The 22,418-nt window shown below is 47.7% G+C and overlaps 1 protein-coding gene across 2 annotated transcripts in view; it reads left to right on the plus strand.

Annotated features, from left to right (window-relative positions):
• Positions 1 to 22,418, plus strand: part of Myh11 (myosin heavy chain 11) — a 122,261-nt gene that overhangs the window by 13,979 nt on the left and 85,864 nt on the right. For both annotated transcript variants that reach the window (XM_045161840.1, XM_045161841.1), the window contains exons 2-3: positions 3,934 to 4,295; positions 14,766 to 14,922. In XM_045161840.1, the coding sequence (XP_045017775.1) occupies positions 3,951 to 4,295; positions 14,766 to 14,922 (502 nt within the window). In that variant the 5' untranslated portion in view covers positions 3,934 to 3,950. The remainder of the gene's footprint in view (positions 1 to 3,933; positions 4,296 to 14,765; positions 14,923 to 22,418) is intronic.

Here is a 22,418-nt window from a genome sequence, read left to right on the forward strand (position 1 = left end):
CACATATTCCCCCTCCCCCAACATACACCAAAGAAACGTATTAAGGATGGCAGCTTCCATTTTGTTTTATAAAATTACCTGCCCTGGACTGGGTCCTGTTGCAAACATTGGCTGCTGGGCTCAGCAACACCCCCCCCCCCCAACTGTCTTGGTATCTGGGGCTTTGATCTCACAGACATCGAGGACATAAAACCCATACACCCAATAAAAGCACAGTTTGATATTTGAGGATACATGTTCCTGGACTTCAGAAGTATAGACATATACACATAACATTATAAGGGAGATTTTACTATAAATATTTTAATCTGCTTCACTGACTTGCAATGTACATGTAGCAAAACTTGAGTCTATTTTCAATTCATCAGGTTTTTCAAAACTATTTTCTTTTTATTTACTTATTTATTTGACAGAGAAAGAGGGAGGGGGAGAGAGGGAGAGAAAGAATGGGCGAGCCAGGGCCTCCAGCCACTGCAAACGAACTCCAGACACATGTGCCACCATGTGCATCTGCTTGTGGGACCTGAAGAATTGAACTTGGGTCCTTTGGCTTTGCAGGCAAATGCCTTAACCGCTAAGCCATTGCTCCAGCCGAGTTTTTTTAAAAAATATTTATATTGAGAGAGAAGAAGAGGGAGACAGAGAGAGAGAGAGAATGGGCCTGTCAGAGCTTCTTGTCACTGCAAGTGAGCTCCAGATGTGTGTGCCACATCTGGCTTTGTGTGGGTACTGGGGAATCGAACCCAGGGTGTCAGGCTTTACAAGTACTTACAACTGCTGAGCCATCTCTCCAGCCTACCAATTCACTATTTTATTTTTTTTTGTTGTTGTTGTTGGTTTTTTGAGGCAGAGTCTCCCTCTTGAATTCATAGCAACTTTCTATCTTAGTTCCTGAGTGGTGAGATTAAAAGCATGTGCCATTATATCCAGCTCAGTTCACCAAATTTTAAACTGTGGTGTTCCCTGTATATATGTATATTAAAAAAGTATACCCACACCATTATTTATTAGTATAAATCAATATAATAGCTGGAGTGTGGCTACTATCCAGGTACTCACTGATGAACAATGAATAAACACAGCATGGTCCATCCATACACTGGAATATTACTCTGATACTTACTTACTACAACATGGGTAACCTTGAGACCTTGAGTTACGAGAAGTAAGTCACTCATAAAAGGACAGAGAGCATGAAGCCCCATGTAGATGAGATCCTTAGAATGGCCAGGGTCATGAAATGGAAAATAAAATAGTGGTTGCCAGCGGAAGGGACACATGGTGAGAGTTGCCTAGCTGGTACAGCCTTCCACGGCAAACAGATTCCTTCAGGCAGAGCGTGGTGGTGCTTAGAGGCAGGAGGTAGGAGGCCTGCATCCTCTAAAGGAACGGGGCCGCTCTTAGCTATCACACTCTAATTCCTCTCCGGCTCCTGTGATCACTAATCTACTGTCTAGCTCTATGAATTTGCCTGTTCTGGAAATTTCCTACAAATAGAATCATACAACGTGTGGCCTTTGACGTTGTGTCGTGTTTTCAAGGTTCAACCATGTTGCAGCATATCAGGATTTCTTCCTTTTTTTTTTTTTTTTAAATTTTTATTCACATTTTCCATGATTATAAAATATATCCCATGGTAATTCCCTCCCTCCCCACCCCCACACTTTCCCGTTTGAAATTCCATTCTCCATCATATTACCTCCCCATTATAATCATTGTAATTACATATATACAATATCAACCTATTAAGTATCCTCCTCCCTTCCTTTCTCCACCCTTTATGTCTCCTTTTCAACTTACTGGCCTCTGCTACTAAGTATTTTCATTCTCACACAGAAGCCCTCTTCCTTTTTTAATTTAAATTTTTTTATTAACAACTTCCATGATTGTAAACAATATCCCATGGTAATGCCCCTCTTCCCTTCCCCCCCCCCCGCTTTCCCCTCTGAAACTCGATTCTCTATCCTCTCCCCCGCTCAATCAGTCTCTTTTATTTTGATGTCATGATCCTTCCCTCCTATTTTGATGGTCTTGTGTAGGTGGTGTCAGGCACAGTGAGGATATTCAGGCCATTTTGTGTCTGGAGGGAGCACGTTGTAAGGAGTCCTACCCTTCCTTTGGCTCTTACATTCTTTCTACCACCTCTTCTGCAATAGACCCTGAGCCTAGGAAGGTGAGATAGAGATATTGCAGTGATGAGCACTCCTGTCACTTCTTCCCAGCACCATGATGCCTTCTGAGTCATCCCAAGGTCACTGCCATCTGAAAAGAGAAGCTTCTCTAGCCAAAAGTGAGAGTAGCATTAATATATGGGTATGAATGTTAAGAGAAGTGCTTACTGGGTAGTTTGGTGAGCATTGTATATACATTTAGCCAGACAGCAGCAGACGTTACACCCCTAGGGCTCATGACTACCTCTGTTTTAAGTTTTCAGTATCAGGGAGGTATTTCCTCCCATGGAGTGGGCCTCCAGTCCAATTAGAGGGCAGTTGCTTTCCACCATGACAGATGTGCCACTATTGCACCCGTTGGTTCATTTGGCCTGGCTGGCAAAATTTAAGACTTGTAGTGTCCACTGCTGGTTATCTTCACTGGTGATTTCTCTCTTCCATTGAACTGCATGTAGAATGACTTCTTCCAGCTTTCTGTCAGCTGGTCTACATGGAGGAGGTTATCAGCTCAGTTCCAGCAGGATTTCTCAGTGGCCTTGCAGCCCCAGTATGTGGAGTTTTCAGCAATAGGGTCTTACCATCTATTCCTGGTGGGAAACCAAGGGTGAGGCAATGGCCTATAATGTTTTGGGGGCATCCGGGGCTTCCCTGGCCAACAACTCACTGGAAGGTATCCCATCCCTGGCACTGAAAATTTTCTAGCAACAATCTTGGCTTTTCGAGGTAGGGTTTCACTCCAGCTCAGGCTGACCTGGAATTTACTCTGTAGTCTCAGGGTGGCCTTGAACTCTCAGCACTCCTCTGACCTCTGCCTCCTGAATGCTGGGATTAAAGGCGTGCGCCACCATGCCTGGCTTCTTCCCATTTTTATGGCTCAATAGTTTGCAGGGATGTGGGCATGTCATGGTTTATTCATCCCCTCTTCACTCTGTAGACATTGGCTTATTTCTACTTTCTTGGCTATTACAAGCACTTCTACTGTGAATGTTCATGACACTTTTCATTTGACCTTGCACTTGCTTGACTATGTTCTTAGGAATGGAATTCTTGGATGTTATAGTAATTCTATGCTTAACCATCAGAGAGTGCAATTTTAATTTTGCAGTGCAGTCAAGTTTGGATGCCTGCCCATGTCAATATATTGTCGACATACTTTTTTTTTCCAGCTACAATAATTTATTAGTAATTAACAGCACAAACTTTATGCTCCAAAAGAAATATAAAACCCAGCACAAATGGTTGCATTAGATTTCCTTGTATAAGCAGATGAACTCAATCTAAGGAAGAGCTAGCTTTTCTTGGTTTCCATCTTCAAATATCTTCTATGAATTTATCAAACAATTACATAATTTCCCCACTCTCAAATGATCTTCAGAAAGTTTCTAAGATAGTATGTTTCTTGTTTGACTCCCAAAAATACAAGTTTCTAATGGAAAGCATTTACATCCCTAGATCTCTAAAGCAAACACTGAAGAGAAAGTACAAAAAAAATGATGCGTCAGCTTCTGAATAGCTCCTGTAGGTTACAGATGCATGCCACCACGTGTGGCATTTAAGCGGAAGCTGAGGATCTGAACTCAGGCTCCCATGGTTGTGTGGCACTGAGGCATCTTCCCAGTTTTGCAGTCTTTCTACATATATGTGAACATACACACTCACACACATGCATGTATGTTATGATACAAGTCTTTGAGATGGGATTTGGGTCCGTTGCATCTGCTTACCTTTAAGACCTGATTCTGACCCCATCTCTTTTCCACAGGGGACCCACTGGGCACCATGGCACAGAAGGGCCAGCTCAGCGATGATGAGAAATTCCTCTTTGTGGACAAAAACTTTATCAACAGTCCCATGGCCCAGGCCGACTGGGTAGCCAAGAAGCTTGTGTGGGTCCCATCAGAGAAGCAAGGCTTCGAGGCAGCCAGCATCAAGGAGGAGAAGGGTGACGAGGTGGTCGTGGAGCTGGTGGAGAATGGCAAGAAGATCACAGTGGGCAAAGATGACATCCAGAAGATGAACCCACCCAAGTTCTCCAAGGTGGAGGACATGGCGGAGCTGACGTGCCTCAATGAGGCCTCCGTTCTGCACAACCTAAGGGAGAGGTACTTCTCAGGGCTCATCTATGTGAGTAATATCTCGGGGCGGGTGCGGCTTCCTCCCGGCCTCCTTATGCCCAAGAGGAAGGGAGGGAGTCAGGAATGTGTTGGGGTCGGGGAGGGAGGAGGGCCGGGCATGTTGACACACACCGTCACCCCAAGAGTCGTGCCAGTCACCTTTGGGCGACTAAGACAGAAGGATCAGGAGTTCAAGGCCAGTCTGAGCTACATGGTGAGACCCTGTCTTAAAAGAAAAAAAAAAATTAGCCGGGCGTGGTGGCACACGCCTTTCATCCCAGCACTCGGGAGGCAGAGGTAGGAGGATCGCTGTGAGTTCGAGGCCAGCCTGAGACTACAGCGCAAATTCCAGGTCAGCCTGAGCTAGAGTGAGACCCTACCTCGTAAAACAAACAAACAAAACACACACACACACACACACACACACACACATGCACGCACGCATGCACACACAAATGAACAGCAGGGCTGGGGAGATGGCTCAGTAAGCAAGGTAGGTGCTGTGCAAATGTAGTGACCTAAGCTTCGATCCGCAGCACCTGTGTGGAGTGAGACGCAGTAACAAGCAGGTGTTCTCCCAGCATGCCTAGGGAGAGGCGGGAGGGAGACAGGAGGATTGCAGCATTAGCCTAGCATCCTCAGCGGCGAGCAGCAAGGAAGCAAGGAATCCCCCCCCCCAGCAAGCCTGTGCTCTGATCACAAGTGTGCCTCCTGCACCCACATAAACACGCGCCCACATCCACATGCCACGCACTCGCATATCAATCCGAAGATAAAAAAATAAAATGTTTCCGGGGCGCAGGGAAAGGCGGCAGGCTGATCGAGGGCCCTGTACAGTGATGAGCTGAGGTCACTTACCTGTGAGTCCTGCAGGCGATTGAATCCTTCCTGTCTGGAAAATGGGAATTCGGTCATCCTTACTACATACAGGAGGTATGCAGGGTCCACGTGATCATATATCCAAAGTGCTAAGGCACGTGACAAACACCCGAGATGTCAAATATGCCGTTCTGGCCCTTTTATCTTAGAGTTAGGAAGGGAGGGGTAGGTTTCATGGAAGTCTTCTGTACCACACAGGAATGTCCAGATAGGACCTGGGACTCCTTGAGCCAGGCTCCAACATGGTAGACTCTCACCACTTGTGTCTTAATCACAATGAAAAAAAAGAAAGGGCTGGAGAGATGGCTTAGCGGTTAAGCGCTTGCCTGTGAAGCCTAAGCCGGTTCGAGGCTCGGTTCCCCAGGACCCACGTTAGCCAGATGCACAAGGGGGCGCACGCGTCTGGAGTTCGTTTGCAGAGGCTGGAAGCCCTGGCGCGCCCATTCTCTCTCTCTCCCTCTATCTGTCTTTCTCTCTATGTCTGTCGCTCTCAAATAAATAAATAAAAAATTAAAAAAAAAAAAGAAAAAACTTTTTTCTTTTGAGGCTGGGTGTCACTCTTGCCCAGGCTCACCCAGAACTCACTGTGTAGTCCCAGGCTGGCCTCAGCTCATGACAGTCCTCCTGCTTAGCTTCCCAAGTGCTGGAATTATAGGTTTGAGCCACCATGCCTAACTACATTGAAAGTTTAATTAATTTTTGCGCGTGATATGTGGGCATTTCTATGTATATATGTGGGAAGCAAATGTGTGCACATGTGGATGGAAGCCAGAGGTTGATGTCAGATGTCTTCCTCAATGGCAGTTCAGCTTCTTTGAGATAGGGTCTTTCACTGAAGCCAGAACTCACTGGTTCAACTGCACAATCTAGCCAATGGGGGGGCACGGGAAGAGGGGAGCTTCCAGTCTCTGCCTCTTCAGCGCTGGGATTCCCAATGCACTCTGCCACACCCAGCTTTTATGGGGGTGCTGGGGTCCAAACTCAGGTCCTAATGCTTGTGCTACAAACACTTGAGCCACTGAACTGTCTCCCCAGACCTAAGTTGCTTTTTTTTTTCAAGGTAGAGTTTCATGCTAGCTCAGGCTGACCTGGAATCCACTGTGTAGTTAGTCTCAGGGTGGCCTCGAACTCATGGCGATCCTCCTACCTCTGTCTCCCGAGTGCTGGGATTAAAGGTGTGTGCCACCACGCCTGGCTCCAGACCTAAGTTTTTAAAAATGTATATTTATTTATTTATTTATTTTAAAGAGGCAGAGAGAGAAAAAGAGAGGGAGAGAAATAAAGAAAGAATGGGTGCACCAGGGCCTCCAGCTGCTGCAAACAAGCTACAGATGCATGTGTCACATTATGCATCTGGCTTACATGGGTTCTGGGGAGTTGAACCTGTGTCCTTTGGCTTTGTGGTGAAGTGCCTTAACCGCTAAGCCATCCCTCTAGCCCCAGACCCAATTTCAGTTGATTTTTAACACAAATATTTATAAGTTCATTTGTCCCCCCAGTTACGTCTTGGCCACGCACATGATGAGCTCAACAAACTACGTGTGCTTGTGGCTACTGCGTCAGATAGCATAGATCTAGATTCTAGAATATTCCAGTCACCAAAGTTCTGTTGTTCAGCTTGGACTACCTGATAGGGTGGTGCCTGGGGGAACAGGTTTCCTACGGAGTTGGACAAATTCCTCAGAATAAGAGGGGCAGAGGTCCCCAGCTCAGGCTTGATCTGCCTTTAAACCCCCCCCCATGATGCACGTGAACCCCTTGGCAGGCTCCCAATGTTCTGAAACTTTCTTTTCTCCTCTGAGCAACAAAGAGAAGACTCATATCAGCATTACAGACTGAGGTTTGCTTTCTAGGAAGAAATCACAGGCCTACTTCCCGGCACGCAGTAGATCCTCAAACATTTCCATGCTGCCGTTACTGAGTTATGCGTCCACTGTGACCCGTTTCATTCTTACTGGCCAGATAACGGGCCCGTTGCAGATTGTGCAAGCAAATCCTTTCATTGTTATTCTCCCCAGGTCCTGCCCTTCACATTTGGCCACTTGAAAAAAAAATGACAAAAAGCCCCTTTGTCATCTCTAAAAATGTCCTGCAAATATTTTTCCAAATTAGGAAAATTAAACGTGTTCACTGTGGAAAACTTGGACACCTCAGAGAAGCACAGTGAACACAGAAACCAGCCTTCCCCAGACAGGAGGTGGGTGTGGGCTGTCTCCATCTCTTGCTTTATGAGGACAGTACAGGCTGGCGTGTTTATAAATCTATATGGCCATGCAGGCCTGTGATCCCAGCCTTTGGGGGGGCCGAGTCTCAAGATGGTGAGATCCAGGTCAACCTGGACTACATAGGAAGAAACTGCCTCAAAAATTTAAAAAAAAAATTAGAAATTTGCTTTTTAAAAACAAACGAACAAACAAAAAAAAAAAAAACAAACATACCACTGCTGAGCATTCTCACATCTGAATTAGCCCCAGATGCCCTTTTAAGGACTACATAATCTAACATGTGAGGTGTGGGATAATTGATTCTCCATTCTTAGGGATAGTTGGAAAGGGGTTAGAATTGAAATTTATTTGTATGTGTGTGTGTGTGTGTGTGTGTGTGTGTGTGTGTGTACACGTGTGCATGTGTACCAATGTCTTGGCATTGCAAAGGAATGCTCATCTGGTATTGTGTGGATTCCTGGGGAATTGAACCTGGGTCAGCAGGCTTTGCAAACAAAAGCACCTTTAACCACTAAGCCATCACCCTAGTCTCTATTGTGGAGACTGCGTGAGTCACGGGGACAGGGCCGGGGACCTAGCTCAAAGGGCACAGTGAGGCCTCGCATGCACAAAGGGTTTGATTCCTAGCACTGTGTGACCTGAACACGGTGGTTCACACCTACACTCTTAGCACTTGAGAAGGCGGAGGCAGAAGGATCAGGAGTTCATGGCCACCCTTGGCCACATGCTGTAACAAGATATTAGGGGCTCGGGAAATTCCTTGAACCCCCAAACCCTAGGTTTGTTTCTAATTTTAATCAAAGAATGGAATACAAAAGACTGAGCAGGATAATTCTTAAATTATATCTACTGAGGGAATACAGAACTAAGGAAAGATACCCACGTGGCTCAAGAGCCCATGGGGAAAAAAGAAAGGAAAGAAAGTTCAAAGGGCCCCTGCCACGTGGGGAGCAGGAGGAGGCAAAGCGCCCACCCGTGTGGAGAGTAAGGCCCAGGGGGCTCTCCCCTTGGCTGAGGAGGGACTCCCCAGCAGCTGGGAACTCAGGAGAGGCCAGGCAGCGCCGAGAGCGTGCCCTGCAAATGCATTTCTAACCTTATGGTGGTGAACCCTACCTTCCTGCTCAGGTGAGCCAGAGGGGAAGCTGGTTGGTTAGGGCCAGGGACTGTCTCAGGAAGAGGCTAGCCATGACACCAAGTCCTGGGAGCTGAACTTGACCAACCCCATTGTATAAATGTTACCAGGAGGGGCCCAGGTTGTTTGTGGGAAAACAGATCTAGGGAACCAGACAAGAGATAAGAAGTCAGATCATCCTTTGATTTCTAGCAAGTGCAGACTTTTTACTTTCAGGGGTCACCCCAAGAGCCTAAAAGAGCTACTTGACTTCCTCTCAATGGCACCCCATGAGCTAAGGAGGCCTGTCTCCTTTGACAGCCGAGCGCACCCAGGCTCAAGTGCTAAAACTCTGTTCTCCCTTCCTGAAGTCAGTAGACAGGTCTCCTTAAAGGTCTGTGGTATGGAAATAAAATTGTCTAAGGTCTATTGGTTCATTGGGTTTTTATCAAGACACCAATCTCCAGGGAGCCTGGGGACCTATCTATCTCCCACCATCCAGGGTCACTGAGGACAGGCCTGTGTGTCCATTTCACCCACTCACCTCTGACCTAGTCTTTGAGCCCCAAATAGAAATGAGGAAGAATGAGGGGTTAGGATGGTCCCAAGACCAGAGCACTGTTTGAAGCAGATTCAAAAGCGAATCAAGGGTCACATTTCTGCAGTGCTTCTCTGGGCAGATGAGAGAAAATCCTTTTTGCCTTGTGCTGCTTCATCTGCTGCAGCCTGTGGCTTTCTGCTCAGTTGAATCGCCTTCTAGAAATCATCACCCATGATGAAAATCAAGAAGGGCTGGGGTGGGGAACTCAGGAAGCCCCTCTCCCAGCTTGCAGTAACAGAACAGGGAATGTTCTGCATCTGTGTGTGGTATGCATGTGTATATATGTATGCATGTGTGTGGGCATGTATGTGGAGTCTAGACGTGTCAGATGTCTTCCGCATCATTTTCTGCCTTTTTAAAAAAGATTTATTTTATTTACTTATTAAAGTATTTTATTAATTATTAAAGACAGAGAGAGAGAGAGAGAGAGAGAGAGAATGGGCACTCCTGGGCTTCCAGCCACTGCAAGTGGACTCCAGATGCAGGCACCACCATATGCATCTGGCTTACGTGGGACCTGGAGAATCGAACCTGGGTCCTTAGGCTTTTCAGGCATGTGCCTTAATCGCGAAGCTACCTCTCCAGCCTTTCCACCTTGCTTTTTGAGACAGGGTCCGTCTCTCAACCTGGAGCTCACTGATTTGGATAGACTAGTTAGCCAGTGAGCACCAGGGACCCTCCTCTTTCTGTCTCCCCAGCTCTGGGATTATAGATGCATGCCACTATGTATGGAATTTTATGTGGGTAGTAGGGATCCGAACTCAGGTCCTCATGCTTGTGTGGCAAGCTCTCTACTCACGGAGCCATCTCCCCAGTGGGACTGATTGATAGATGGGTGGCAGGTGACACTGTGTATGTGACCTAGGCAACTGGAGAGGCCTTGGTGATGACTTTCTCATCCCTTCCTTGAGGATCTAGAATGGTCTGCCTGAGCCAAGGGCACCCACCTCCTTATTTTACGGCATAGGGTCTGGACTCGGCAACATCCGGGGATTTTCAGAGCTGCTTCAGGGTTTAGGCCCATCGGGTCACATAGCTCTGATTCTTGGTCCCAGGGCCCCTGGCACTTCTGGATGCTATCACTGGTTGGGTCCCAGGATTCCACAGGCCATACAATCAGTCAGCTCTGTTAATCGTGTATTACTTGGAGCTTGGGAAGAGGAAGCTCTCTAGTGTGCCAGGGACTTTCCCAAGAGCCGGACACTGGGAACACACACACACACACACACACACACACACACACGTGTACCACACACATCACACCCCGCACATCCACACATTCCCTGAATGCTACACAGCTTGCTATCCCCACTTAGGCACATTCTTTTTTTTGCATGTTTGTGGGTGTGGCGTGTGGGATATGTGCGTGCGCACGTGGACGTGTATATGCATGTGTGTGCATGCTAGAGGTCAGCGTTGGTCTTCTTCCTCAGTTTCTCTTGAGCCTAAACCTAGAGCTTACGTAGTCTAGGTAACCAACAAGCCCTGGACATCCTCCTGTCTCTACTTCCTTAGCTCTGGGATTATTGGGCATATTTCTGTGCCTGCTTTCATATGGGTGCTGGGGATGTGAACTCGGATCCTCACGTTTGCACAATTGTGTGGCAAGTACTTTACCACTGAGCCATCTCCCCGGCCCCACACCCTGTGGCTTCTTGTGCCTGTGTGGAGTATCTAGCCAGCTTTGGCACAGGATCAGATACAGTTATTAACCAACAAGGACTATAAACCTAACTGTGCATTTGACCGTCTGTCCGCCATGGGGCCTGTTGTCTTTAAGTAGCCCAATCTTGAGGCAGCTGTGGGGATGAGCTGAAGTCATGGGCTGTCCCCTGCCGATGGGCAGCTGGCTTGTTTCTGGCCTTCCACATAGCAGAGGCCTGTTCTTGGTGGATTGGGTCTGTCTCTAGCACAGCTGTTAGCCACAGTCAGTTATTCATCGGCGTCTAGAGAGAGGAGAGGGGCTCAGAATCGGGCCGCCGGCACACATACGGCTGAGACTCCCTCTGGCCATGCGTCCCTCGATTTGTACTATTCCCCATTCCTCCCCGTTCCTCCTTTCTCCCTGGGGCCAAGGCCATGGTCATGAGCAGCCCCAGCTCAGTGCTGGTAGCTGACCATATAAAGCCTTCGGGAACCAGTGGGGCTGCTTCCTAATACGGTCACGGAGGGGAATCCTGCCCCCACAGCTGCGACCTGCTGGTGGCACAAGGCCTTGAGATGCTTGGCTGGGACACGGGAGGTGGGGATGTTGGACCTCTGAACCTAGCCAGCTGCAGTGGGGGCTGGGGCTGGGGGAGGGGGAGGAGCCGGAGTCACGAGCCCCGCAGCTGAGCAGACTCAGGTCTGCGGGGAGGAGGGGGGGTGCAGGGATTAAGTGCTTGCTGGGTGCTGTAGTGAGCGGGGCACTGGGCACTGGAGAGTTACTTGGGTGCAGCTCGTGGTCTGGGACGCAATGCCAAAGTTGAGCCCTGGAAGGCAGAGCTGGGAAGGCAGGGGTGGGGGTCGGGGTGTGAGTGTTTGAGGCAGGAGGAAAAGCACAGTGACGCTCAGATGCCCACGATCACAAAACCAAGGAGGTATAGGAAGGACGCCCAGGATAATCTGCTATGTACCAAGCGTGGTGGCCCCTTGCTTTTGCAAGCATTATCTCGGGAAATCTATGAAGAACTTGTTATAACTGAGGCTCAGAGAGGTTAAGAGGCATGCCCGGGCTCACGCAGCAAGGAAGTAGTAGTGTGAGGGTTAAAATCCAAGTTCTGGGTCCTCAATTTTGTCCGCAGTCAGGGCTCTTGAGTGGGATGGTGTGGGCTGGAATGACACCCACATTCTAAAGCGTGGATCAAGGGAGGTGGAGATGGAGCTGAGACTTGAGGAGATGGGGCCTACTTGGTCTTTTTAATTTAATTTAATTTTGTGTAGGGATACAGAGAGAGAGAGAGAGAGAGAGAGAGAGATAGAGGGAGAGAGAGAATAGGTACCCCAGGGTCTCAGCCACTGCAATTGCACTCCAGACGCTTGCGCCACCTAGTGGTCACGTGCGACCTTTGCGCTTGCCTCACCTTTGTGCATTTGGCTAACATGGGATCTGGAGAGTGGAACATGGGTCCTGAGGCTTCTCAGGCAAGCGCCTTAATCGCTAAGCCATCTCTCCAGCCCCTGGTTTGTCTTTATTCAAGTGACCATTGATTGGCACCTAGTCTTCGGGAGGCCCGGGCCAGGGACAAAGATAGAAAAGAATGAATGGGCCACAGCCCTGGCTTAACAGATGCCAGTCAGGCCCCTGCGATGTGCACTGCCAGGTTCCCAGGGCACAGGGGCTTAGGCAGGCTGCCCCACATCCAGGCACTCATTTGCCAAGCACTTAATTGGCAACTATTGTATTACAATGCCTGTACTGGGGTAGGAAAGGACAGAAACAGGGCTTGGCTTGGCACCCGCAGGCCAGCTGGCATCTGTGGGGTGCATGGGGGCCATGGGGGGAGATGCATCTAGAAAGCCCTCCTGCCTCTCTATCCTCTGCTGACCTCAGCACTCTGCCTATGACGTTTCTGTCTCGTTAAGCTTTGGCTGTGCCCAGCTGCTCATGGACACCTGCAGGCACCCCACATCCCATTTTCCTGCCTTCCTACCTCCACAGCTGGCTAAGGCTCATGCCCCTCAGAAGTTTTCCTGGCCACACCAACATGGCGCGTGGTTTCTCTCCCTTCTTTCCAGAACCTCATTTGTGTAAGTTTGCTTCTATTGCTCTGGTCTCCCTGTCTGGTCTGGGAACTCTTTTTGTTGTTGTTTTGCTTTGTTTTTCGAGGTAGGGTCTCACTCTAGCCCAGACTGACCTGGAATTCACTCTGTAGTCTCAGGGTGGCCTCGGACTCACAGCGATCCTCCTACCTCTGCCTCCCGAGTGCTGGGATTAAAGGTGTGCGCCACTGCACCCGGCTTGGTTTGGGAACTCTTGAAGGGCCCTGCTATTGTTGACTTGGCATCCTCAGGCCTCTGGCCAGACTGCTATGTAATGGGTGACCAGTGGACAGTGAATGGATGATCAGTGGGTGGGTGTTGAGGCCTCATGCTGACCCCTTCATTGTAGACCTGTGGGCTTTCTCCTCCTCTCTACCAGCCCCATATCTGGGAAGAGCAGAAGTACGCCCTTGCTTTTGTCATATTTATTCTCTCTCTCTCTGTTTCTCTTTTGAGACAGAGCCTCATTTCTCCCAGGCTGGCCTCAAACTCACAATGTATGATCATGACCCTGAATTTCTGAACCTCCTGCCTCTACCTCCCATGTGCTGGAATTACAGACATGTGCCACCATGCTCAACATATGACCACATAAACCCAGGGCTTCATGCATTCTGGTCGAGCACTCTACCACTGAGCTGCGCCCAGCCCCTCATGTTTTTTTCTGGATAAGATGAGAATTCTTTCAGGACCTCTATCTCATGTCCACTGTGGGTTTATTAAGGTTTTTTAAAAAAATATATTTTAACAGTTTCTCTATGGCTTATACTTTTCATCTCTAACAGGTCATCATATGCTTTTCTAAGTTATCAACTGACCTAGATAACTTAATACATATAGTCTTATTCAATATCATTACTCTGTCCCTGCACCTTATCTTCTTTTAAATCTTTCACTGTGTATGTTACAAGTGGAAAATGACACTGCCCCTAGTATTACTTCAGTGGTACATGGTTTTACATCAACTAGACAATACAAGTGAAACGAAGAGTAAAGGAGTCTGGGAAAGGTGGATTGAGTGGGGATGGGGTACCCAACTGTTTCTTACGGAGCAGTTATGAGGGTTCCACAAGAAGAGGTCTGAAAGGCTCAGGTCTGGGGCCAGTGGCTCTGTATGAGAGCTGTCATTTAAGTTCCTGAGGCTCAGAGAGTCACAATGACGAGCCTGGAGCTCAGAAGTGAGCCCAGAGCAGTTCAAAGCCTCACCAGTGCAACATGTGACACAGGTGACTTCAAAAACCCAGTCTTGGGGGCTGGAGAGATTGCCTAGTGGTTAAGGCGCATGCCTAAAAAGCCTAAGGATCCAGGTTCGATTCTCCAGGGCCCATGTAAGCCAGATGCATATGGTGACACATGCATCTGGAGTTCGTTTGCAGGGGCTAGGGACCCTGGCATGTCCATTCTCCCTGTCTCTCCCTCTGACTCTCTCTCTCTGTCTCTAATAAATAAATAAATAAAAATAAAATCTTTTAAAAAAGCACAAGAAGCAGAGTCTGACCCCAAGCAACCCTGTAAAAGTCCATGCATGGCTGCGTATGCCTGTAACCTCAGTGCTAAGGGATGCGGAGACAGGAGAGTGGCTGGGGCTCACTGGTCAGCCCGTCTGGCTGGGAAACAGTGAGCCCCAGGTTCCAGGTGGAGAGAGGGAATGCCACAGGAAGTAAGGTGGAAAAGCAATACAGGAGGATCCCCAGTGTCCCCTGGCCCTCATACCCATGCGCACGGGGCACGTGCATCAGCACACACATCCAGTCGTGTCCCTTCTTCCCCCCACCCCGCCAAAACTAGTGATGTCATAGGGTTCCCTCTAGGCCCCCGAGCCTCAGTTTCCCCATCACAGCCTGACACTGCGGAGCAGGCCTGGGGGGGGGGCCTTCTACTCCCGCGGTCCAGAAGTGAGCTCCGCTCTCACTCTTCCTGCAGACCTACTCGGGCCTCTTCTGTGTGGTGGTCAATCCCTACAAGCACCTGCCCATCTACTCGGAGAAGATTGTGGACATGTACAAGGGCAAGAAGAGGCACGAGATGCCACCCCACATCTACGCCATCGCCGACACGGCCTACAGGAGCATGCTGCAAGGTGAGTCCTGCCCCTTCCACCACCTCGAGGAGCCCACGGGCTTGGCCTGGGTCACCCCCACCAAGCACAGGCCTGAGTCCTTGCCAGAAATGTGGGCTTTGGCAACGGTGCCGTGACTGAAAAAGGGCAACAGCCACGGATCGGCAGTGTGCAAAGTGGGGGAGGGGTGAGGAGCAGAGGGTTAGGCAAATACGGGCATGGCCTGCTCCGTCTGCCAGCCTTCCTTATGACTGCCCCAGGGCTCCGGCCTGGCCAGCTGTCAGCAGAGGGAGAGGTAAGGGACAGGCTGGGACCAGGTTGGCACCTGCCTGTCTATCTCCCTGTGGGAGTGGAGAGAGATGTGTTTCCCTCTCCAGCCTCAGTTTCCTCATCATGAAAGGAGATGGCTATCAGCCTCCACAGGGCTGCTTCTTGTAAACTTTGTATGCCACCGTTAAACAGAACACTTTTTTCCCCCTGATTTATTTGTTTTTTACTTATTTATTAGAGAAAGAGAGAGAGAGAATGGGCACGCCAGGGCCTCTAGCCACTGCAAACGAATTCCAGATGCATGCACCACCATGTGCATCTGGCTTACGTGGGACCTGGAGAATCGAACCTGGGTCCTTAGGCTTTGCAAGCAAGTGCCTTAAGCGCTAAGCCATCTCTCCAGCCCTTGAACACTTTTTCATATGAACAAATTAATGGGTAACAGCCTGGGGAACATTTACCCAAACTAATGAGCACAGAACATTGCATATTTCAGATTTTTTTCAGATTTGGAATATATATATATATATCATGAGATATTATGGGGATGGAACCCAAGTCTGCACACAAAATTCATTTGTTTCATTATGCCTTATGTACATAGCTTGAAGGTTATTTTTAAAGCAATATGTATTTCAACTTTAAAAAAACATGTTTTTTTATAATTTGAGAGAGAGAGAGACAGACAGGGTGAGTATGGGTGTGCCAGGGCCTTCTGCTGCTGCAAATAAACTCAGGACACACGCGTCACTTTGTGCATCTTGGTCTACGTGGGTTCTGGGGATTCAAACGCAGGCCATCGGGATTTGCAAGCAAGCACCTTTAACCGCGGAGTCATTTCTCCAGCCCGATTTCGACTTCTTGATTGGCAATTTTCATAGTGTATGTGATGTATTTTGATCATAATCTTTTTCTTCTCTTCTCCTCCCCATCACTCCTCTTCCACTGAACCCTTCCTTTCACACTAGTCTGTCTTCTGTTTTGATGTCCTTTTGTCCTCTTCCTCTGTCAGCCATGACAACCTGCTGATGTCCTGATGGGCCCAGTATTGTGCAGGGGATTTTCAGCCGCTGTGAGGCCATGAGCGCAGTGGCCACTTCATGCCTGGAAGACAGCGTTCCAAAGCACTCCTCCCCATCCTTCGGCTCTTACGTTTTTCCCACTGCCTCTACTGCAATGTCCCCTGAGTTTTGGAGGATGATGGAGATGTCTCAGTGCTGAGCATTCAACTGTCCCTTCTTCTCAGCACATTGATGAGCTTTGAGTCATCCCAGTGGTCACTGACACTTACTAAAAAGGAGATTCTCTAACCAAAGATGAGGACAGCACTTCCAGTCCAATCAGAGAGCTGTTGGTTTCCCCCATAACAGGCATGCCTCCGTGGCACCACTTGGTACCTTTGAGCTGGATGGCCAGCTGTTAGGCTTGCAGGGTCCGCTACTAGTTAACACCATTGATGACTTCTCTTCCCCCAAAGCCTGCATGCAGCATAGGGCTTTCCAGCATTGGACAGCTAGTCAACAGGGAGGAGGCTTCCAGACCAGCAGCTGCAGCTTGATTTCTCAGTGACCTGTAGCCTGAACATGTGGAGTCTTCAACAATAGGGTCTTACCATCCAGTTCTGGTGGGCACCCAAGAGCCTTGACAATGGCCTGTAATGTTTCGGGGGGCAACAAGGGCCTCCCTGGCCAACAGCTCACAGGAAGAACTCCCACCCCTGGCACAGAAATTTTTCTAATATCAATCTATGGCTTCTGGGCACACCATTGTTCACCTGCATAGGATACTTCTACCCAAACTCTTTCTTTTTTTAATACATATATTTAAATTTTTTATTTTTATTTATTTATTTGGGAAAAGCTGAGAGAGAGAGAGTGAATGGTAGCGCCAGGGCCTCTAGCCACTACAAATGAACTCTAGATGTGTGTACCACCTTGTGCATCTGGCTTACGTGGGTCCTAAACCAGGATTCTTAGGCTTCTCAGGAAAGTGCCTTAACCAGTAAGCCATTTCTCCAGCACTCCTTTTTAAAAATATTTTTAGCCAGGTATGGTGGCACATGCCTTTAATCCCAGCTCTTGGGAGGCAGAGGTAGGAGGATTGCTGTGAGTTTGGGGCCACCTTGAGACTACATAGTGCATTCCATGTCAGCATGGGCCAGAGCGGGACCCTACCTCAAAAAAAAATTAAATTTATTTATTTTATTTGAGGTAGGGGGAGGAAGGGAGAGAATAAGCATGCTAGAGCCCCCAGCCACTGTGAACGAACTCCAGATGCATGTGCCACCATGTGCCTCTGGCTTACATGGGTTCTGGGGAGATTCAAACCTAGGTCCTTAGGCTTCACAGGCAAGCGCCTTAACAACTAAGCCATCTCTCCAGCCCATTTCTTTCTTTCTTTCTTTTTAAAATTTAATTAATTAATTAATTAATTGAGAGCGACAGACACAGAGAGAAAGACAGATAGAGGGAGAGAGAGAGAATGGGCACACCAGGGCTTCCAGCCTCTGCAAACGAACTCCAGACGCGTGCACCCCCTTGTGCATCTGGCTAACGTGGGACCTGGGGAACCGAGCCTCGAACCAGGGTCCTTAGGCTTCACAGGCAAGTGCTTAACCGCTAAGCCATCTCTCCAGCCCTCTTTCTTTTTTTGACACATAAATTTTAGCTAGCAAAGATGTACATTTACACATGGCTTATTCATAACGTTTTAAATTTTGATTAATTCTCCTTCCACTCCTTTTCTCCTCCATTCCTTCCCCGACCCCACTTAGACCATTCCATCCCCAGTATTCTGACCCTCTGCTTACATACACAAGACCCTCCCCTTAAGCCCTCTCCCCTCCTCCCTCCCTCATGGCCCCTTTCTAGATTCCTGGCCACTACTACTGACTTTGTTTTTCCAACTCACATATAAATCTAAACATTTGAATCTAGGATCCCCATATGAGGGAGAACATGCAGTGTTTGACTTTCTGGGCCTGGTTCTTTTCAGAGCCAACCATTTCCCTGCAAATTTCACTTTTCTTTACAGCTGAATAAAACTTCATTGTATATCTTTTTTTTTTTTTTTTTGAGGCAAGCCCAACAGACTGACTTTTTTTTTAAGCAAGAGAGTGAGAGAGAGAATTGGTGTTCCAAGGCCTCAGCCACTGTAACCAAACTCCAAACACGTGTGCCCCCTTGCATCACCTTGTGCGTCTGGCTTACGTGGGACCTGGACAGTCAAACATGAGTCCCTGGCCTTCTCAGGCAAGCATCTTAACTGCCAAGCCATCTCTTCAGCCCACGTGTATAGTTTTTCAAAAGTTGATTGTTGCTTTCCTTAAAAGCATACATGCCTATCATTTAGAGCCAAGCAATTCCTCAAAGCTGGTTAAGAAAAATTGCCAACCTCTGTTTCCCCACTAGAGTTTGCATCTGTATCTCTACATGACTTGAACACCAGGCTCAGACCTCCTTTCTTTCAGCTTTAGGCATTGCTGATTGACTTTTGGCCATGAACAATTTAGCTCATCCACCCCTCATTGCCTCATCCCAACATCCATGCCTCATCTCCTAGGCTGCCAAGATTGTTTACCTTCACGTTGTTTTGGTGTGTGTGTGCCATGTGCAGTGTCTGACACGTGTGTGCCTGTGTGGCACCCTGTGAACTGGCCTGTGGTGCAGAGGAGAATGTTGGTGTCCCTGACCCATCATTCTTTCCCCCCGTTCTTTCTTGAACCAGACTCTTACTGATCCTGGAGCTTGATATTATTTTGCAATTGTTTATGTGGGTCCTGGAGCAGTCTATTGGGTCTCTATCTCAAGCCCTCATGTTTGTCCAGCCCTATTTATCTTTTTTTTTTTGAGGTAGGATCTCACCCTAGCCCAGGCTAACCTGGAACTCACTTTGTAGTCTCAGGCTGGCCTTAGAACTCACAGCATTCTTCCTACCTCTGCCTCTTGAGTGTTGGAATTAAAGGTGTGTGCCACCATGCCCAGCTTCATGCTTGCTTTGATAGGCTGACTAGTCAGAGTTTTATTATGATGATTATGTAAATGCTATTTAGAGTTTTCATTGGTTGGGTCATATTCAGTGCCTAGCTCTGTACTGTCCTATGATCTCTTTAAAAAATATATTTCATGGGCTGGAGAGATGGCTTAGTGGTTAAGCCTAAGGATCCCCAGTTCAAGGCTCCATTCCCCAGGACCCACGTTAGCCAGATGCCCAAGGGGGCACATGCATCTGGAGTTCATTTACAGTGGCTAGAGGCCCTGGCATGCCCATTTTCTCTCTCTCTCTCTGCCTCTTTCTCTGTCACTCTCAAATAAATAAATAAAAATAATAAACAATAAATTTTAAAAATATATTTGCAAGGAGCGAGAGAGGAGATGGGGGAAGGGAAGAATGGGCATGGTACGGCCTCTTGCCACTGCAAATGAACTCCAGAAGCATGCGCCACTTTATGCATCTGGCTTTATGTGGGTACTAGAAAATTGAACCCAGCCCAGAAGGCTTTGCAAGCAAGTGCCTTTAGCCTCTAAACAGTCTCCCCAGTCCTGATCTATGTTTTTTTCCCCCCTTTACGACTTAATCTTTTCCCTGGAGTTAGCTCCATGTCCAGGAATGTGTTGATCACACACGGAGATTCTCTCCTTGGAGACAATGTCTGTTGGAATCTGTCACCTGCCCTGTGCCTCTCTGTGACTGGTACCTGTTATCTGCAACCCTCATCAACTTGCTTGAAATGTCTGTTCATGTTTTCATGGTAGATTTCTTGCTTGCTACTTCCCGCGTCTTCCTCTTTCTTGATTTACTCTGTTTCCATGGTACCTTCTCAAGAAAAGTGATGCATGGAGATGTGGCATATGCAAAAAGACCACACTCCTCTTGAATAGTTTAAGGATAGTTTAGCTAGGTTTAAAATTTTGGGGCAAGACATAACTCTCTCTTGGAGAATTTTTTCACTTTTTAAAAAATATTTTATTTTTTACAACTTATTTACTTGACAGAGAGAAAGAGGGAGGGAGAGAGAGAGAGATAGAGAGAGAGAGAGAGAATGGGCTAGCCAGGGCCTCCAGCCACTGCAAGTGAATTCCAGGTGCATGCATCCCCTTGTGCAACTGGCTAACATGGGTCCTGGGGAATTGAACCTGGCTCCTTTGGCTTTGCAGGCAAATTCCTTAACCACTAAGCAATCCCTCCAGCCATTTTTTTCATTTTTTAATAAATTTTGTTTGTGTGTGTGTGTGTGGGGGGGGTTATGCCAAGGTCTCTTGCCCAGTGCATTGGCTTTGTAGGCACTGAGAAATAGAATCCAGACCAGCAGCCTTTGCAAACAAGCGCCTTTAGCCCTGTGCCATCTCCTAGCCCACCTGTTGAATTCAAGGACTTCCTCTGCTGCCTTCAGCCTCCATGTTACTTTGAGAAGATTCTTGATCATTTCTGGGTGGCCAATTATCATTTCTTTCCACTCTGGAAGTTTTCAGGCCCTTCTTCACCTCCCTGTTCATGATGATGGACTGGGCATGGGTCTGTTTGGAGGCTTCCTGGCCCTGGTCATTTGTGAACCCCTGTCCTCATGCGTAAGTTTTGGGAAACTGAGGAGAGATAATTCTGTTCTGTTCCTGTCCTGGATTGGCACCCACATTTTCATCTTTCTCTCTCTCTCTCTCTCTTTTTTTTTTTTTGGTTTTTTGAGATAGGGTCTCACTCTAGTCCAGGCTGACCTGGAATTCACTATGTAGTCTCAGGGTGGCCTTGAACTCATGGCGATCCTCCTACCTCTGCCTCCCGAGTGCTGGGATTAGAGGCGTGCACCACCACGCCCGGCTTTGTTGTTGTTGTCTTCTCTTAATGTTTTTCTGCCTTACCTTATGCTTCTGTTTGGGGGAAATTATCAACTTATCTTCTAACTTTTCCATTGAGTTTTTTAAAAATACTTTTTATTACACAGAGAGAGAGAGAGATTGAGAGAGAGAGAGATTGAGAGAGAGAGAGAGAGAGAGAGAGAGAGAGAATTGCTACAACAGGGCCTCCAGCCACTTAAATTGAACTCCAGATGTATGTTCCACCTTGTGTACATGTGCAACCTTGTGCATGCATCACCTTGCACGTCTGGCTTATGTGGGATTGAGGGAGTCAGACATGGGTCCTTAGGCTTCACAAGCAAGCACCTTAACCACTAAACCACTGAGTTGTTTTTTTTTTAATTTCTGGATGTTTTTTCAGGGCTGGGAATGGAACCCATGGCTTAGCGCTCTACCACGTAACTACTTAGCTACACCCCCAGTCCTATGGTGACTGTTATTACATATTTTCTATATGTTCAGGGCTTTACAATAATATTTTTGGCTGGGCATGGTGGTGCACGCCTTTAATCTCAGCACTCAGGAGACTGAGGTAGGAGGATTGCTGTGAGTTTGAGGTTACTCTGAGACTACATAGTGAATTGCAGGTCAGCCTGGGCTAGAGCAAGAGCCTACCTCAAAAAAAAAAAAAAAGAATATTCTCAATTCTTAATCAAAACCCTATGAAGATGCTGGGTGTGATTGCTCACAATTCCAGCACTTGGGGGTGGGGGTAAGGTAGGAGGATCACTGTGAGTTCAAGGCTCCAGAATGAGTCCAAGGTAAACCTGGTCTAGAGTGAGTAATACCCTGCCCCCCCCAAATGAACTTAGGGCTGGAGGCATGGCTTAGCGGTTAAGGTGTTTGCCTTCAAAGCCAAAGGACCCAGGTTCAATTCCCCAGGACCCGTGTTAGGCAGGTGCACAAGGGAGTGCACATGTCTGGAATTTGTTTGCAATGGCTGGAGGCCCTGGAGTGCCCATTCTCTCTTTCTCTCAAATAAATAAAAATAAAATATTAAAAAAATGAACTTAGGAAGCAGACAGAACCCAGTTACGACCTTTAAGATTAAGTCCTAAAATAATTATGGTACATATGTCATTCACAATAAAAATAATATTGAATTATCAAGTAGCAAAGGCCAAAAAGGGTTAGGGTTCCCATTGCTATGGTGATGTAAATGTTATTCAGTGCTGGGCTCTGCTGCGACCTAGGATTGCTTGTTTCTTCCTGTATGATTTACTCTTTCCCTGGAGTTAGCAATTGCCTTTGCTTTCCTTTGACTTTCCGTGTGCTCATACCCAGCATTTACCTTGTCTTTATGAAACAGAAAATAACAGATTTTCCCCTTCGCGTGTTTTCACGCACCCTGGCCGTGTGTACATGGCCATTGACAATCCACCCCCAGGGGCTGAT

Source organism: Jaculus jaculus, chromosome 11, assembly GCF_020740685.1.
Source record: "Jaculus jaculus isolate mJacJac1 chromosome 11, mJacJac1.mat.Y.cur, whole genome shotgun sequence".
Taxonomy (NCBI): Eukaryota; Metazoa; Chordata; class Mammalia; order Rodentia; family Dipodidae; genus Jaculus; species Jaculus jaculus.